This window comes from Aegilops tauschii, chromosome 4 (genome assembly GCF_002575655.3).
Source record: "Aegilops tauschii subsp. strangulata cultivar AL8/78 chromosome 4, Aet v6.0, whole genome shotgun sequence".
Classification (NCBI taxonomy): Eukaryota; Viridiplantae; Streptophyta; class Magnoliopsida; order Poales; family Poaceae; genus Aegilops; species Aegilops tauschii.
Genome location: NC_053038.3, coordinates 248672755 through 248692049, shown reverse-complemented (window position 1 = coordinate 248692049; position 19295 = coordinate 248672755). Strand labels below are relative to the sequence as shown.

The 19295-nt window shown below is 45.1% G+C and overlaps 1 protein-coding gene across 2 annotated transcripts; it reads left to right on the top strand.

The window, feature by feature from the left end:
* Positions 1 to 3515: 3515 nt before the first annotated feature.
* Positions 3516 to 9839, top strand: LOC109774639 (receptor protein kinase WSS1). 2 transcript variants are annotated; one of them, XM_073496522.1, is made up of 4 exons: positions 3522 to 5887; positions 6182 to 6255; positions 6620 to 6860; positions 9020 to 9736. In XM_073496522.1, exons 1-4 carry the CDS (start codon positions 3661 to 3663, stop codon positions 9466 to 9468), a joined length of 2991 nt encoding a protein of 996 aa, XP_073352623.1. In that variant the 5' UTR covers positions 3522 to 3660; the 3' UTR covers positions 9469 to 9736. The 2 variants fall into 2 exon arrangements, with proteins under 2 accessions (XP_020188972.1, XP_073352623.1); XM_020333383.4 differs by lacking the exons at positions 6182 to 6255; positions 6620 to 6860 and having other exon boundaries at positions 3516 to 5887; positions 9020 to 9839.
* The last annotated feature ends 9456 nt before the right edge of the window (positions 9840 to 19295 follow it).

Below are 19295 nucleotides of genomic sequence, written 5' to 3'. Positions count from 1 at the left end.
CTTCCTGGCCTTCTTGGCCGCCTCATGGTCGTATTTGACCCGCCAGAACTTATCATCAGCCTGAAAAATGCAATGAGGTTTTCTTAAAGCAATTCTGATGAAAGTCATGTACAGATAAGATGTTCGGATCAGCGGCTTACCGCTGGGGCTGGGTTGGTCTTGCAGAAGGGGGCTAACCCGGTCCTTCCGCAGTCTGCCAGGCTCTCGTTCAAGAGAGCCTTGGTCATCTCCTCTGCAACGTCTTCAGGAAGATCGTTGCGGCTGTGTCTCTGAGGGTCGTCCTTTCGTCCTTTGTACTCGCACATTAAGCCGGGGCGGCGGCTCAATGGGATCACCCGCCATGATATCCAGACCCGGACCAGATCGATTCCATTCAGACCATTGCCCAGGAGAGCCTTGATCTTGTTGATGGTGGGGAGCAGAGGTTGGCGCTCCGCTTGGGTCAGCTTGTCTGACAGTGGGTGAGTCGGCTCCAGACGCGAGGGGTGAAAGCCGGGCAATGGACTCTCGTCAGCCGGCGACGTGTCTTGGCAGTAAAACCACGTCAGGTTCCAGTCCTTGGGGTGGCTGGGCGGCTCTGCGTAAGGGAAAAGGCAGTCCCTATGCCGCTGGATGGAGATGCCACCTAATTCCAGACTTGGCCCATTGGCGCACTCATTCTGACGGTTCAAGTAAAAAAGCTCTCTGAAGAGCAGCAGACTAGGTTCTTCTCCAAGGTAAACCTCGCAGAAGACTTGGAAATTGCAGATGTTGGACACTGAGTTGGGTCCTATATCTTGAGGCCGCAAATCGAAGAAGTTTAGAACATCTCTAAAAAACTTTGAGCCGGGCGGTGCGAAGCCCCGGCTCATGTGATCCGCAAAAATCACTACCTCCCCATCCTTTGGCTGTGGTCTCTCTTCTGACGGGTCAGGGGCACGGTAGGACATGATGTCCTTCTTGGGCAGATATCCAGACTTAACAAAATCCGCTAGGGTCTCGTTGGTGACATTGGACCTCATCCAGTTGCAAGTAATGGAGGCTTTGGGAGCTTTGGGAGGCATGGTGAAAGCCGGCAGTCTATGATAAAAGGAAAAACGTCCGGGTTAATTATGAGCCGGAAGCAATCTACAGTTCGATATCAAGGTGGCGGCTTACAAGGGGACTAATGGTATACACTTAAGTGCATCGGGCTATTTAAGCCGCCGAGGGATTGAGAATAATTTGATTATCTACAGGCCTTATCACAGCTAAGCCGGAAATTTTTGTGGCGCATGATTTTCTTTAAGCCGGAAGGTTCTACGGCGCGTGGTTTCTTTAAACCGGAACTGAAAACCGCCGAGATTCAATGATTGCAATTTTTTACTAAGTGTGGTAAAACAGGTTTCACACATCGCAGTAAAAAATTTGGATCAAAATGGTCGGGTAAAAGAAAATTTTCTAGACCTAAAATACAGACGCAGGGGAGTTCTTGAGCTCGAATGAGGTCTTTATGCAGTGAAAAGAAGTCTACTTGTGTTGGAAATGGGTGCTAAAACATCTACCGCAGTGGTTCCATACGGGCTAAGATCAAAAGGGAGCAGTAAAAATGAAACTACTGAAGAACTTGCGGGCGATGGCGAAGAACACGGATGAACTACTCGAACCCTACCACAGATCTGTTCTAGCAGGGCAGAAGAAGCTTACAGAGGCTGGTGAGTCGCGGAAGTCGTCGCGTATCTCTGGTCAGATCAGGGTGATGCAGCGGCCTGAGTTGATGACGACAAGGAGACCCGCGGCGGTGACAGCAGCAGAGCTCGGGCAGGGGAGCAGTGGCGCGAGGAAGAAGACGAAGGAGAGAGAGGTGGCTGGAGGCCCGTCGGGCCGGCCTATTTATAAGGCAAGCTCATGAGTGGGCGTGAGGATCAAGGAGTCCACGGCGTGGTTATCTCCTCACGAAACGCCTCAATTTTCGGGATGACAGTAAATGCAAAGATCCGTTGCGGATCTGGTGGAGTAAACAACGGGCTTAATGGAAGATGACGTCACGGCGGATTATCCGGAGTCCAGAGGATGACGTCACGCCGGGTTATGGCCTTCACACAAATGGTAAGCCGGAGATTTTTTCTGTCGAAAGAATTGAAGATTGACATGAGCCGGCTCAAATCAATCTGGGGCCTAATGTTGAGGATATAGACCTTAGAGTCACCCGCCAGGAGGGGCCGGGTTACTCATATGGTCATTACCAGAAGCCCGGCGCCTATCTTGAAGACGGTGGGCCAAAGATGGGCTTAAGACCCGGATATGGCTTAAGGCCCGTAGTTACAATCATTATTATGGTAGAACTTGTAGTGTAAGGCAAGCATAGTTGAGAGTCCGAGCCGGACACTCTTATGAGCCGGCCGGGACTCTGAGAGCTGCTGGGCGTCAGCCTCCCTATATAAAGGGACGACCCGGCAGCGGTTTAGGAACAAGAACAATCTGATCGAGAGCCGGGCATAGCAGTTTAGCTCCCTGGTGATCGTAACCCTAATCAATACCACCTCAAACTGGACGTAGGCTTTTACCTTCACCGTAAGGGGCCGAACCAGTATAAACCCTTGTGTTCCTTGTCCCACATTAACCCCTTCAAGCTTCCTATCTGCGATGGCTCCACGACTAAGTCCTAGCTCAAGGACATCTGCCGTGACAGTTCCACGACAAGATGGGAGTGCCGGATTGCAAAACGGACAATGGGGAAAATGCTCGGATGCATGAGACGAACACGTATGCAAATGCAATGCACATGATGACATGATATGAGATGCATGACAAGAACAAAATGCAAAACGAAAGACAAAACCCGACCACGAAGGGAATATCATAACACATGGCCGAAAATGGCAAGAGTTGGAGTTACAAATATGGAAAGTTACATCCGGGGTGTTACACAGGGTCACCTGGGAGGTGCAGTCTTCACCTTCTTGAGCTCCTTCTTCTTCCTCGTGGCCTTGGGGTGCTTCCCTTCCTCCTTTGGGGTGTCTCTTAGCTGCTTGATGGCGTTGGTCTTCGTACTTAATGACACATAGCATATTTTGGTGAGATAGTAACCAAGTTCCATTCATGTTCATATCTATCTCAAGCAAGAGTGAGTTCACCTCGGTTTCAATGGCGTGTGCTCGAGCTTTTGTCATAGGTCCATGTGGTGCTTGATGTGTTGGTGTAGGGTTCATGGGGATGATGTCCGCATCAGAGTAGTGTAGTGCTGCGAGAAAAATATACTACCCCCGTCCTGGTTTATTCGCCCCCTTATTATTTTGTGTCAAATTTTAATCATGGATTTAATTAATAAAATGTTAATGCATATCATAGAAATTAGTATCATTGTAAACTACACTCAAATACGAATCGAACGATATAACTTTTCCAGTTAAATTTATAATCAAATTTTGTCACAAAATATAAATGGATCAATAGACCAAGACAGAGGTAGTACTCCATGTGCAAACGCTGCCAGCGAGTAGAAAAAATATATACATCGATTGCAATATAAACAGCGAACACCGGACGGATCCAACGGTGGTCGAGCAGGCCACCCCAAAAAAATAACTGCTAGAGAGATCTAAGGTAGAGAGCGAGAGAGGAAGGGAAGAGGAGAGAGGAAAGCAGAAGCACGCGGACGGAGCACCTCGTCGCCAAAAATACCATACAATCCATCCCGCCATGGGGAGGGATTCGCACCTCATCCTTCTCGTCGTCCTCCTCGTCTCCTCCCTCGCCGCCGCCGCGAAATCTGCCGATGAGGACGTCATCTTTGGGCTCGCCAAGTTGTTGTCCAGCCCGCCCTCGTCCTGGGGCGCCGGCGGCGACGTCTGCGTCTTCGAGGGCATCACCTGCGAGCGCGGCGGCTCGGGCCGGGTCACCTCCATCGACCTCGGGGACATGGGTCTCACCGGGACCCTGCCCACCTCCCTGTCCTCCCTCACTGCGCTCAAGGAGTTGCATCTCCAGGGCAACGCACTACACGGCGACTTCCCATCGCTCGCCGGCTGCACCGACCTCACCCGCCTTGTGCTCGACGGCAATGGGTTTACCTCCCTCCCAAGTGACTTCCTCAAAGACCTGCCCTCCCTGCAATACCTCAGCCTGGAGGACCTGCCACTCAAGCCGTGGTCCGTCCCTGACGCCATTGTCGGCTCCTCCTTACTCGAAACCTTCTCCGCCTCCAATGCCTCCATCGCGGGTGCCTTCCCGGCAGTTCTCGCCAACCTTTCATCGTTGAGGTCTCTGCGGCTGTCATATAATAACCTCACTGGTGGACTCCCGGCCGGGCTGGCTGAGCTGATTGCCCTAGAGAGTCTGCAGCTGAACAACCAGATTTCGGATGGGAAGCTGTCAGGGTCTATTGCTGTTGTTGCTGCAATGAAGAACCTAAGGCTGCTGTGGATCCAGTCTAATAAATTCACGGGCCCAATCCCGGATTTTAGCAACTCACAGCTAGAGGCGTTCAATGTCAGGGACAATAGGCTTACTGGTGTGGTGCCAGCCTCACTCTATGAGATCAAGACACTGCGTAATGTGTCACTGACTAATAATCTTTTTCAGGGGCCGATGCCTGATTTTCGTGGTGTAAATGTAGACCTCGCTGCTGACACCGTGAGCAGGTTCTGTCAGTCAAGGCCTGGGCCATGTGATCCGCTGGTTACAACTCTGCTTTCGGTGGCCGCAGGGTTTGGATACCCAGCTGAACTTGCGGAAACGTGGAATGGGAACACACCATGTGGTAATTGGATTGGTATTGTATGCTCAAATGGGGATGTTAGCATTTTTGATTTGCACAATCGTGGTTTGTCAGGGACGATATCGCCGGCTATTGCAAACCTGACTAGTGTTGGAAAGCTAGATCTCTCAAATAATCACCTCACTGGGGTGATACCGGATACTCTGACGACAATGTCAAACCTGAAAATTTTCATTGTCTCAAATAATAGCCTCGATGGTGAACTGCCCAAGTTTAAGCCTTCAGTCAAGGTACTGGCCAACGGAAACCAGTTTGGGAAATCAGATAGTGGTTCCCAGAGTGTTTCTGCAGGTGCACTGAAATGGAAGTCGGATGCTGGCATGATTATTGGAATTCTTGTAGCTGTGGTTCTTCTTGTTATCATTGTTGGGCTTTTTGTACATCATCTGAGGAAGAAGAATGCAGAGAAGTTCAGGCCAGTCTCATCAAAGGAGTCTGCTGATGAATCTGAGATGATGAAAATTCAGGTGGTTGAAACAAATTGGAGTGTCAATGGAAATACTGCAGTTCCAGCTGATTACAGCCAGGTGAGTGCTGGTAGTGCAAACATTACTCATCTGTTTGAGTCCCACGGAATGCAATTGCCTATTGAAGTGCTGCTAAAGGCCACAGACAACTTTAATGAGGACTTTATTTTAGGTAAAGGGGGGTTTGGGGTGGTCTTCAAGGGGAACCTCAATGGGAGGTTGGTTGCTGTGAAGAGGTGTGACAGTGGCACTATGGGGACTAAAGGGCAGCAAGAGTTCATGGCTGAGATTGATGTGCTTACGAAAGTAAGGCATCGACACTTGGTTGGACTACTTGGGTACTGTACCCATGGCTACGAGAGGCTCCTGGTCTATGAGTATATGTCTGATGGAACATTGCGTGAGCACCTATGTGATCTTCAGCGGAGTGGTTATACTCCTCTTACATGGACACAGAGAATGACAATAGCTTTGGATGTTGCGAGAGGGATAGAATATTTGCATGGCTTGGCACAGGAGACTTTCATCCATAGGGATCTGAAGCCTTCCAATATACTGCTGGACCAGGATTTAAGAGCCAAGGTATCAGACTTTGGGTTGGTCAAGCTTGCTAATGACACTGACAAATCAATGATGACAAGGGTGGCAGGGACATTTGGATACCTTGCGCCTGAATACGCTAGTATGTGCATTTCTCATTGCTTATCTTTCATTCTCAAGTACCAATCTGTATTTGTCTTGCACAAGTTTCTTGTATCACATACATGTTACTCTTTTTCGGGAGTGACATCACTCTCTGCTTGTTTTTTGTTCGAATAACATTCTGTTCTCTTTGCTAGTCAGCACCATGTAATTATGGAATTAGGATTGTTACTTTGCACTGGAAACTAATGCTTGGCACTTCCTACAGGGCGCCTTACCACTTAGAACTGTAATCTAGGTGTCTTAATAGTCAGATATGTGTTTTTTCTTTGAGTGAAATACCAAACTCAAGTTGGAAGTGGATATGTCAGAAGTATGGCTATTTCCTTATCTTCCAAATTAGAAGAGGTTAGTTTGTTCTGGGCATAAGTTTTCACTACTGTCAGGGAGATAGAAGAAACTCTAATTTACTTCAGGCCTAAATAGATAGTAATACACTGAATGCTGATGCTTTATTGATTGTGGGAGAAGCCCAATATATATGAGGAATAGCTTGGCTTATAAGCCAACTCAAGGAATACAATCTGGACTCTGGAACAGATTCTAATACGGACGCTGTACCTAATATGAATCTGAACCTAATAAATAACTTGTAGCAGTAAAGGAATCCTAGTCACTTTGGGCTGGACCCAGGGGGTGGTGCAGCCAGGGCTGGGCCCCTCCAACCATATGTGGTACCCTGCATAACATCTCTCACTCACTGCACAAACAGCCCGTCCTCAAGCTGAAACGAGGGAAAACGAGCAATGAGCTCATCCAACGCCTCCCATGTTGCATCATCTTCAGAAACCCCAACCCACTGTACAAGGAAATGCTTCACTCGGCGGCGAAGGCTGGACCGAAGAACCTTGGCTGGCGCAAGTACCACACGACTATCCTCAATGGCGGGGAGTATAGCAAGAATGGCCGATGGCTCACTATGAAACTTTTTGAGGAGACTGATCATTTGACGTGTGTGTTCCTATTGGTCTAGATTTCCTTGCTTTGTAGGTCCGTTGCATATATTCGCTCCTTGGTCCATGCAATATATACAAGCTGTATCCCTAACAACAACAACAACAACCACAAAGCCTTTAGTCCCAAACAAGTTGGCGTAGGCTAGAGCTGAAACCCATAAAATCTCAAATTCAACTCATGTCACATAGGGGTTGTTTGGATAGTGAGATTCTAGAGAATCCGATTTGCATAAACACGATTTCAGTTATAAAAGCCTAAAACCATGTTTGGATCATCTAACTAAACCATGGATAAGTACTACCCAGTTTTCTACAAGCCAAAAAAATGAGCTTTTAGAAAAACGAGTCATAGTCGTTTTTCTAAAAACGAGTTCTCTGTATACTCGAGTCGTATCGTCCACGTACGACCTATTTGGATCGATGGACCAACATCGCCGAGCTCCGCACGTCATCTTCGTAGTACATGCTAGTGGCCACGTGCGCCGGCGGCGCGGTTCCAACGCCGGCATCGTCGTACATGCTAATGGCCGCACCGGCGGCACGGTTCCAACGCCGGCACCATGGCAATGGTAAGATTGAGCTTGTTGGCATCGACGAGGCGACGGTGGACAACAACGAACTACTGCAAGAGTTGGTTCGCCATGCCCGTGCTCGGCATCACCGTGCCCAGCTGGGCCACGCCTCCACCCTGCCGTGCACCGGTGTCGCTGCCGCTGCTGCTTCCGCCTGCTGCGTGGCATCGTGTCCAACCCTCGCAGGGTTTCCAGCAGGTCAGCACCATGGCGTATGCTCCCGTGCTCGTTCTTGTGGGCAGCATCAACATGGAAGCCATTTTTGTGCTCCTACTACGTCCAGTGTACTGGTGTATGCATACTACAATCTCGTCCTCGTCATGCAGCATGCAGCATGCAGAGAAAGGGGACGCTGGAAGCATGCATGAGGTGATCAGCAGAGAGAGTCATGCCTGTGGGAGGAGCGGGAGGCCTAAACGTGTTATCCTATCTTTTTCCATCCAAACGAGGTATTGTATAGCCTGATCTTAACAGAAAAAACTAACAAAAACAGGTTTTCCTAAAAATCCTCTAAAAACCAGTTTTCCAAGATCTCACGTCTAATACTTCATATCCAAACAACCACATAGATAGCTAACTTTCACGCACCCATGTCCATGACTAGTTCTTTGGTGATATTCCAGTCCTTGAGATCTCTCTTTACGGACTTCTTCCATGTCAAGTTTGGTCTACCCCGACCTCTCTTGACATTATCAACATGCTTTAGCCCTCTGCTATGCACTGGAGCTTTTGGGTCTGCGCTGAATATGCCCAAACCATCTCAGACGATGTTAGACAAGCCTCTCTTCAATTGGTGTTACCCAAACTCTGTCACGTATACATCATTCTGGACCCGATCCTTTCTTGTGTGGTCACACATCCACCTCAACATGCGCATCTCCGCTATCCCTAACTTATGAACATGCTGCCTTTTAGTCGGCCAACATTCAGCGCCATACAACATTACGGGTCGAATGGCCATCCTATAGAACCTGCCTTTTAGCTTTTGTGGCACTCTCTTGTGATAGGGAACGCCAAAAGCTTGGCACCACTTCATCCATCCGGCTTTGATTCGATGGCTCACGTCTTCATTGATATCTCTATCCTTCTGCAGTATTGATCTCAATTATCGAAAGATGTCCTTTTGAGGTACCACTTGCCCATCAAGGCTAACCCCTTCCTTTTCTCGTGCCTAGTAGTACTAAAACCACACCTCATATACTCACTTTTAGTTCCACTAAGCCTAAAACCTTTTGATTTGAAAGTTTGCATCCATAACAAATGGAACGATAAATAGTAAAAACCTCTTTGGTCTTCACCTGGATTGCTAGAAACCAGGTGGGTTATTAATTTAAAATAAGTAAAAACATGTCATGAAATTATTTTTTCATGTAACCTCATGGTATAGTTTCTATCTAACCAACCTAAATATCTCTTATTGATTAGTGGACAAAAGGTAATTTGACTGCACGCTTTCTGAATGTCATCTATTTTGGTACAGATGTCCTATATCTGAATGTACTTTCCCTCCTTTTTTGCACCCCCCCAGTTCTTGTCTTCCGTTTTCATGTAGTAGTGATGAGCATGCAATTTATATGTTTACAGCTACAGGGAAAGTAACTACAAAAGTTGACGTTTATGCATATGGCGTCATACTAATGGAGATGATCACTGGAAGGAAAGTACTTGATGACTCATTACCTGATGACGAAACACATCTTGTAACAATCTTCCGAAGAAATATGCTTGACAAAGAAAAGTTCAGAAAGTTTGTGGATCCTACACTAGAACTCGGTGCTGAGGCTTGGAAGAGCCTGCTGGAGGTAGCTGATCTTGCCAGGCATTGCACAGCACGAGAGCAAAACCAGAGGCCCGACATGTGCCACTGTGTGAACCGACTTTCCAGTCTGCTTGATGAGTGGAAGCCTACAGAAGTTGATGATGATGACGAGTGCGAGACAAGTGAGATGCATCTCAACCAGCAACTTGAGAAATGGAGGTGTGATGATTTTACCATATCAGATTCAGATACGTTCAGCACATTCAATATGTAAGGAAGTAAAACTGACAGTTTGCAACCTACCCTATGATGTCATGTATAAATGGGGGAACACAGACTACCGCATCAAGCGGGCTATCATTAGCTCCTGCAATCGCCGACCGCAGCGGAGGTCGACATGCCAGATGCTGTAATTAGCCCATTGAGCAGCTAACTGAGAACCCGGTAGCTTGATTATCAGCGTGTCACTCCGCCTGCTTTGGTGAGTGCTAAAGCCAAGCATAGCTTTGAAGTTTGGTACTTTTACGAGTTGTTGATGTGTCTATAGCTTGTTCACTCTATATGGCGCGTAGTGCTAGTAACATTGAACAGCCGATCTATTTGTTCTTGGATGGTCTAGAGAAGGAAAAAAGAAAGAAAGGTGAAGCAAGCGTCCACAAGTCTACGGCAGAGGCATTTTCTAGGATGTAGAGGCGTTTCCTAGGATGTAGAACAGTTGTTTTGTGAACTATCAAGCACAAGGAATTCTTTTTGCGTGCAAAAATGCTAAATGGAGGCCGACCTCCATATAGGCCTTAATTTTGAAAAATTCAAACTCATACTTTACATTTTGCAAACTTTTAAAAAAATAACAGACCTACATGTGTTTAAATTTTCAAGATGAAATATGTTAAAATGAAAGCTACACAAAGAAAAAGTCGATTCTATGGCTTTTTAGCACATGTATTGTTAATACTTAAAGTCCATGATTATTTTTTGTGCAGCTCGCAATTTAAAGTATTTTTTATCATGAAATTTATACACATATACATTACATCCTTATATACATGTGTATTTTTCCCTGAGTTTTTTGAAACTGAAAAGTTTGGATTTTGAAATTTTCAAAATTAAGACCTTCATGGAGCTTGGCCTCCAAAACGTACTCTTTTGCGTGGCATTTTATAATTGGGTGTATGTGGCTGAAATTTGTGTGCTTCCATCATCCTGTGCAGTTTGTTTTGCTCCCCCCGCCACTCGCCTTAGGTTCGATGAGTTGGTGGCATCATATTGTTTTGTTAGGCGTTGGATCGCCTAGGGGCCTAGATCTTGTCGTGCCCATAGAGTCCCCACTAGTATATAAAACATGAAGATAAACGCTACTTTGAAGCAATTTAGTGTACACTAATAAAAGATAATGATGTTGCTCCTTCTCTTGTCCTATTTTTCTTATTCTGTTTTTACACCTGTGTGGTAAATCTTTTATTTGATCTTTTTCTTTGGTAGGAGCAACACCATACATGAATGACCAGCTCACTTCTGAATATATCCATAACTCTTTCTCAATACATGTAAGAAGCTAAAGAAGATGCCACGACAAGACGAAGCTAGACTGCTAGCTAGAAACATTGCATAACATGTGAAGAATAAACATATAATCATGTAATGTAAAACAATGATGATGGAAGTTGCATCACAATATATCTCGGAATGACTATGAAAATGCCATGATAGGTAGGTGGCGGTTGTTTTCAGGAAGATAATGTAGGAGAACATGAGAAAGCCCTCCCACAAGATTCATATGTACTCCCTCCGTCCCATAACATAAGGGCGTTTTTTACACTAGTGTAGTGTCAAAAACGCTCTTATATTACGGGACAAAGGGAGTATTAGGGAAATATTCGCCACGTCTTGAGGAGAGAGTGGGCAATGCTCGATAACGAAGAAGCCAACAATTTTAAGATGAAATGGAAGTGCATAAGGTTTTCAAATTCGCATTAGTCATAAAGAACTCAATCATCACACTCATGCATTATAGCATTAACATAGAGCTGTGCAATATAGTACTACGCGGGTGTATTTGGTTGAAGTTAGCCCCCTTGCATCCCGATGTAAACTAAAAACTGGTTACTTACCACACCAAGTCCTCATTTTATTCTACTCCAATCTTTATAGAAGTGTGGGGCCTGATATCAACCAAGGGGAGGTGAACGGGAGATTCAACAATTTATTCCAAAAGCGAATTCTTCAAAGAAAAATACAGCAAATAATTTTAAGGCATAACTGAATAAAGGCAGATCTAAACATACACAATGACTTAGAGGAAATATACGTTAGATCGATTGAGTCAAATGTAACAACATGCTAGACAGAGGTATAACAAGGCCGAATATGAAACTAAACATATTTCATTTGGTGGAATATAATGGTTGTCAAGAAAGTCTTCAATCTGATCACAGAGAAGGGAGACACGGGAAGTTCTTAGAAATACAGGTGTATTACAATATGGTAAGTGGTGTGAAGAAATATAACTAGAAAGCTCGACGAAAACAATTCGATTTGTAGACCAAGTTCGAGTTGTTGGCACACCTCTACGTCTAGTTGGAGGGGCTGAGCCGAATATTAGAGGACACAAGAGTCCTCACACTATTGTCCTTGAGCTAAGTTCACTTGGAACCCATCCAATCACTTGGGGTAAATCTTCAGGTTGATCTCAAGACCTTCACAGACTTATTACTTGGCAGTCCGGACTCCACAATTGTCGGTCGCGTGGAAATCAGGGTACCACGGGCCGATGACCATGGTTTTAATGGTGCCCCATGGGGCGCGGTCAGCCTTCGTGTATTATCCTTCCGGGAAGATCGGTCCAGGAAAGGGTTTGAAAAGCGTTTGCCCGTGAGGTCCCGGGAAGCTTCTCTACTGCATCATAGAGGCTCTCTTGGAAATCTTGCATCCTAGGGATAACGTTCATGATCCCTTCGGTCTCTCTTCAGCTACACGGAATGACGAACGCTGGACTGTACGCGGGAATCATTCATGGGATGGGTGCAAGCACAACTTTTTCTCACATGCGGTCATCCATAGTAGCCACGAGCGGTCCCCGCCTTGCACGTTGATACAGGGCTGGTACCCGGGCACTGATTGCTACTTGTGAGCGGCGTTGGGATTTTCCCGAAGAGGAGAAGATGATGCAGTACAGTAGAGATAAGTATTTCCCTCAGTTAAGAACCAAGGTTATCAATCCAGTAGGAGAACCACACAGAACCTCGTTAGCAGCACCTGCACACACAAAAGCAAATACTTGCACCCAGCGGAAACAAGGGGGTTGTCAATTCCCTTGGCGGTTACTTGCAAGGATTAAACAAGGGGGCATAATGAAGAAAAACTAGGCACGAGGTGCCATTAGTCCAGTGGTTTGGTGTGGCCAGATGTAAACGCGAATCCACCATATTATTTATAAATATTAAGCTTTCTAATTCACTTTCACTTGCTTTGAATGACACTTCTCGTTTGTGTGCCCTTTCTACTTCTGATTAGACCTCCAGCTTCATGTCATTTTTTAACACTGTGATAAGCAAACAACAAGTGGGGGAGAGTCAAGTCAAGTACAACACATGACTGATGAGGTGGGGCATGCCAAAGCAACCCGGGACCCCTCCGAGGTCACTACAAAAGCACTGGCACCTTCTTTTTGCTGATTGGTAATCCCAAATATTATATTTTATTGGAAATTTACCCATCTCACAGTTATATTAGGTGTTTGGGCGCACAACATATCAACCATAGTGCATTAGGATTCCACCCAGAATGCGACCATAGGAGGCGTTGTTTCCCTGCACACACATAGTTAGAAATGCCATAACTTGCACTGAGTCGCAGGTCATCCGAACAATGCATCTGCCTATGTTAGTTGGACATTCTAAAAATGCTTCTTCATGGGTGGGCGGAACACAAAGAGAAAATTCAAAAAGCAAACGAGAGACGAATCACTTATCTCAGTTGGTTTGGTACTCGGGTGCCGGACGTAGAGGTAAACATGGACTGTCATGTAGCTCCCCGGGCTCGTCCGTGAAGGAGGATTTTTCTGCCTTTAAGCTTCAATAGAAGAGCAAAAAAGAAACTCTGACCGTGTTGTGTGTCCACAACACGTTCATTAGCTGTGAGCATAAAGTATGCAATATGCAGCATGATGCAAGCATATGTGCAACTACCAGATGCAGATCATGACTTATGACTACAACTTGACATGGAAATTTACATGGCATAGCAAGATGTTGGATCTTATTTATTTGCTTTGTACATTAGTTGTTGCCGTGTGGAGCGGATCCAGTAGCGATGATAGATTCTAAAGGGTACAGATCCCCTTAGCGTCCTAAGGGTAGAACTTGCGAAGATGGTACTTCTGCATGTTTTTAATGTTCCATGAATTTTGCACATGATTTTCATCTTTGGTTTCTAGCTGGACAACACCCGATCTAGTAACTTTCACCACCCTTAAAGGACCTTCCCATTTCGGTGTCAACTTGCTTTGCGCTCTCCCGGACTAAATCCAGTGTACCACACGGTCACCTTCCCCGAATCCACATGAACAGATGTTGCGGCTGTGATAGGGATGCAATCCCAGTTGACAGCGACCTGCGCGTACAGCTACCCTGGATCGGTCCTCCTCGAGTAAATCGACATCGTCATGTCTTCTTCGCTCTTGATCATCTTCATGATAAGCTCTAACTCGAGGAGATCCGTACAAGAGTTCTGTGTGGAGTACCGCTTTAGCTCCATAGACCAGAATGAAGGGGGTTTCTCCCGTCGCTCGATTTAGCGTCATTCTGAGCGACCAAAGAACTGACATGACTTCATTCACCTAGCGTCTACCACAGTTTTTTAGTCTGTCAAAAGTCCGGGTACATATCCCACAGAACACCTCAACATTGGCCCTCTCTGCTTGTCCATTGCTCCTGGGGTGAGCGGCGGATGAGTAGCAGATCCAGGTACCGAGTTGTTCACAATATGCTATGAAGGCGCTGTTGGTGTCAGAACCGGCAGATCTCGGGTAGGGGGTCCCGAGCCGTGGATCATGGATCGATGGGGAACAAGGGACGAAGGACACGATGTTTACCCAGGTTTGGGCCCTCTTGAAGAGGTAAAACGCTACGTCCTGCTTGAATATTTATGTGTATAGGATGATTACAGAGTCAATCTACCATGAGATCAGATGAACTAAACCCTAGGAGAATAGTATGATGGTTGTTCTTCTAGCCTCTACGGAATAAACCCTCTGGTTTATATAGACACCAGGGGTCCTAGGGTTACATATGGTTGGTTACAATGAAGGAATAAACATGCTGATTCTCTTATCTTGACTTGGAGGTCACACCAAGGCTTTGTGGGTTTCCTGTGCGGACATGGAGTCACCTTCATAGCTCGGCAACATGGCTAATCATACAGCAGCCCACCTATCCGGCCCATAAGAGATAGGCCGGCAGCCCGAGGACCCCCTAGTCTAGGACTCCCTCACTAGCCCCCTGATAACCCACAAGTATAGGGGATCACAACAGTTTTTGAGGGTAGAGTATTCAACCCAAATTTATTGATTCGACACAAGGGGAGCCAAAGAATATTCTCAAGTATTAGCAGTTGAGTTGTCAATTCAACCACACCTGGATAACTTAGTATCTGCAGCAAAGTATTTAGTAGCAAAGTAATATGGAAGTAACGGTAACGGTAGCAAAGTAATATTTTTGGGTTTTGTAGTGATTGTAACAGTAGCAACGGAAAATGTAAATAAGCGAAGAACAATATGTGAAAAGCTCGTAGGCATTGGATCGGTGATGGAGAATTATGCCGGATGCGGTTCATCATGTAACAATCATAACATAGGGTGACACAGAACTAGCTCCAATTCATCAATATAATGTAGGCATGTATTCCGAATATAGTCATACGTGCTTATGGAAAAGAACTTGCATGCCATCTTTTGTCCTACCCTCCCGTGGCAGCGGGGTCCTAATGGAAACTAAGGGATATTAAGGCCTCCTTTTAATAGAGTACCGGACCAAAGCATTAACACATAGTGAATACATGAACTCCTCAAACTATGGTCATCACCGGGAGTGGTCCCGATTATTGTCACTTCGGGGTTGCCGGATCATAACACATAGTAGGTGACTATAGACTTGCAAGATAGGATCAAGAACTCACATATATTCATGAAAACATAATAGGTTCAGATCTGAAATCATGGCACTCGGGCCCTAGTGACAAGCATTAAGCATAGCAAAGTCATAGCAACATCAATCTCATAACATAGTGGATACTAGGGATCAAACCCTAACAAAACTAACTCGATTACATGATAGATCTCATCCAACCCATCACTGTCCAGCAAGCCTACGATGGAATTACTCACGCACGGCGGTGAGCATCATGAAATTGGTGATGGAGGATGGTTGATGATGACGACGGCGACGAATCCCCCTCTCCGGAGCCCCGAACGGATTCCAGATCAGCCCTCCGGAGAGGTTTTAGGGCTTGGGGCGGCTCCGTATCGTAAAACGCGATGAATCTTTCTCTCTGATTTTTTTCTCCCCGAACACGAATATATGGAGTTGGAGTTGAGGTCGGTGGAGCGTCAGGGGGCGCACGAGGCAGGGGGGCGCGCCCCCACCCTCGTGGACAGGGTGTGGGGCCCTTGACGTGGATTCTTCTTCCAGTATTTTTAATATTTTCCAAAAATATGTTCCATGGAGTTTCAGGTCATTCCGAGAACTTTTGTTTCTGCACATAAATAACACCATGGAAAGTCTGCTGAAAACAGCGTCAGTCCGGGTTAGTTCCATTCAAATCATGCAAGTTAGAGTCCAAAACAAGGGAAAAAGTGTTTGGGAAAGTAGATACGACGGAGACGTATCAACTCCCCCAAGCTTAAACCTTTGCTTGTCCTCAAGCAATTCAGTTGATAAACTGAAAGTGATAAAGAAAAACTTTTACAAACTCTGTTTGCTCTTGTTGTTGTAAATATGTAAAGCCAGCATTCAAGTTTTCAGCAAAGATTATGACTAACCACATTCGCAATAACACTTAGGTCTCATGTTTACTCATATCAATGGCATAATCAACTAGCGAGCAATAATAATAAATCTCGGATGACAACACTTTCTCAAAACAATCATAATATGATATAATAAGATGGTATCTCGCTAGCCCTTTCTGAGACCGCAAAACATAAATGCAGAGCACCTTTAAAGATCAAGGACTGACTAGACATTGTAATTCATGGTAAAAGAGATCCAGTCATAGTCATACCCAATATAAATTAACAGTCATGGATGCAAATGACAGCAGCGCTCTCCAGCTGGTGCTTTTTAATAAGAGGGTGATGACTCAACATAAAAGTAAATAGATAGGCCCTTCGCAGAGGGAAGCAGGGATTTGTAGAGGTGCCAGAGCTTGGTTTTGAAATAGAGATAAATAATATTTTGAGCAGTATACTTTCATTATCAACATAACAACCAAGAGATGGCGATATCTTCCATGCTACACACATTATAGGCGGTTCCCAAACAGAATGGTAAAGTTTATACTCCCCCTCCACCAACAAGCATCAATCCATGGCTTGCTCGAAACAACAAGTGCCTCCAACAAGCAACAGTCCCAGGGGGAGTTTTGTTTGCAATTATTTTGATTTAGTTTGCATAAAGCATGGGACTGGGCATCCCGGTGACCAGCCATTTTCTCGTGAGTGAGGAGCGGAGTCCACTCCTCTTGAGAATAACCCGCCTAGCATGGAAGATACGGACAACCCTAGTTGATACATGAGCTATTCGAGCATACAAAACAGAATTTCATTTGAAGATTTAGAGTTTGGCACATACAAATTTACTTGGAACGGCAGGTAGATACCGCATATAGGAAGGTATGGTGGACTCATATGGAATAAGTTTGGGGTTTAAGGGATTGGATGCACAAGCAGTATCCCCGCTTAGTACAAGTGAAGGCTAGCAAAAGACTGGGAAGCGACCAACTAGAGAGCGACAACAGCCATGAACATGCATTAAAATTAATAAACATTGAGTGCAAGCATGAGTAGGATATAATCCACCATGAACATAAATATCGTGAAGGCTATGTTGATTTGTTTCAACTACATGTGTGAACATGTGCCAAGTCGAGTCACTTAAATAATTCAAAGGAGGATACACCCCACTATACCACATCACAACCATTTTAATAGCATGTTGGCACGCAAGGTAAACCATTATAACTCATAGCTAATCAAGCATGGCACGAGCCACTATGATCTCTAATTGTCATTGCAAACATGTTTATCCATAAAAGGCTGAATCAAGAACGATGAACTAATCATATTTACAAAAACAAGAGAGGTCGAGTTCATACCAGCTTCTCTCATCTCAGTCAGTCCATCATATATCGTCATAATTGCCTTTCACTTGGACGACCGAATGATGTGAAAATAATAAGAGTGCACGTGCATTGGACTAAGCTGGAATCTGCGAGCATTCAATAAACAGGAGAAGACAAGGCAATATGGGCTCTTGGTTAAATCAACAATGATGCATATAAGAGCCACTTCAACAATTTCATTATGGTCTTCTCCTATCGACCCCCAAAGAAAAGAAAAGAAATAAAACTATTTACACGGGAAAGCTCCCAACAAGCAAAAGAAGAACGGGAAATCTTTTTGGGTTTTCTTTTTAGTTATTACTACTACAGCAAGAAAATAAACTAGCTAAAAAGCTACTACTAATTTTTTTTGTTTTTCTTAAGGTTTTTCAAACACACAAGAAGAAAGCAAGGAAAAGAAAATAAACTAGCATGGATTTTACAATGAAAAAGTATGAGCACCGACATCTAGCAATGAGTGTGTGTGAACATAAATGTAATGTCGGTGGGAAATACGTACTCCCCCAAGCTTAGGCTTTTGGCCTAAGTTGGTTTATTGCCACAGATGGCGTGGCGGATATCCATAGTTGTAGCCGGGGTCGTACTAAGATGAAGAAGACCCTGATTGCCACTGGTTGGCAATCGTCTCCGGATCCCACCGGTAATTAGACTGTCGTGGAGGTTCAAATTGTGGTTCCGGCTCCGTGGCTGGTGTAGGGTTCCGGTAGGCGTGAATGGCCGCCAGCGGAACGAGATACGGACCTGCAGATAAATTAAACAAGGAGGGAGCAGGCAAGGTAATAGTCTCAGGGTGATGTTTATCAAAGAACAATTTGTATTTAAGCACCCCTTCCCTATTCTTAACAATAAAGTCATGCACTACCATACTCTTATAATCTAAATAAGCAGTGGGCAACAGTTTTTCTTCTTTTTCATAGTGCCTAATAGGTATGTTATAATGTGCAGCGAGGCGTGAAGCGTAAATACCTCCAAAGATGGGGCCCTTTGTACGGTTCAAACTTAACCGTTTAGCAATAATACCACCCATACTAACAGTGTTATCGCAGAATAAACCATGGAACAAAATGATAATATCAGGAACACTATGGTTTGCACAGTTTCCGCGACCAATTAAGCAACGACTAGCAAATATGGCAAAGTAGCGTAAAACAGGTAAATGTATGCTAGTGATTCTTGCATCGGAAACCTTCCTAGTTCCCCCTACAGTAATAGTGTCAATAAACCCGTTCACATCTTTACGATGTGGTTCCTCTAAACTACCCTCGAAAGGTATTTTGCAAACCTTGCAAAATTCATCTAGTGGCATCTTCTTAACCACATCATATAAATGAAACTCTACTGAAGGAGGTGATTCCTCAGGATAATAGTAGAAGTTTTGCACAAAAGTATTGGTGAGTAAGAGATACTGTTCGCGTTGGTCGCGGAGGAAGTCGGTGAGGCCTGCATTCTCAGCCAATTCATAAAAATCATCATATATCCCGGCTGCTCTCAAGAAATCATCGGAAGGCCATTCACACGGCCGAACCTCCGCGGTGCGAGGCAAATTATATTTGGGCCTCTGTGCTTCTTCACTCTGCTTTTCCTTCGAGCTTCAGCTCGACGAACCCCTCAAAAATCTCTTCATTATTTTCTGAAAAATTCTGAAATTTTTAGTAACTTCAAACAAAAGTGAACCAAGCTCAACAAAATTGATAGCAACTACTC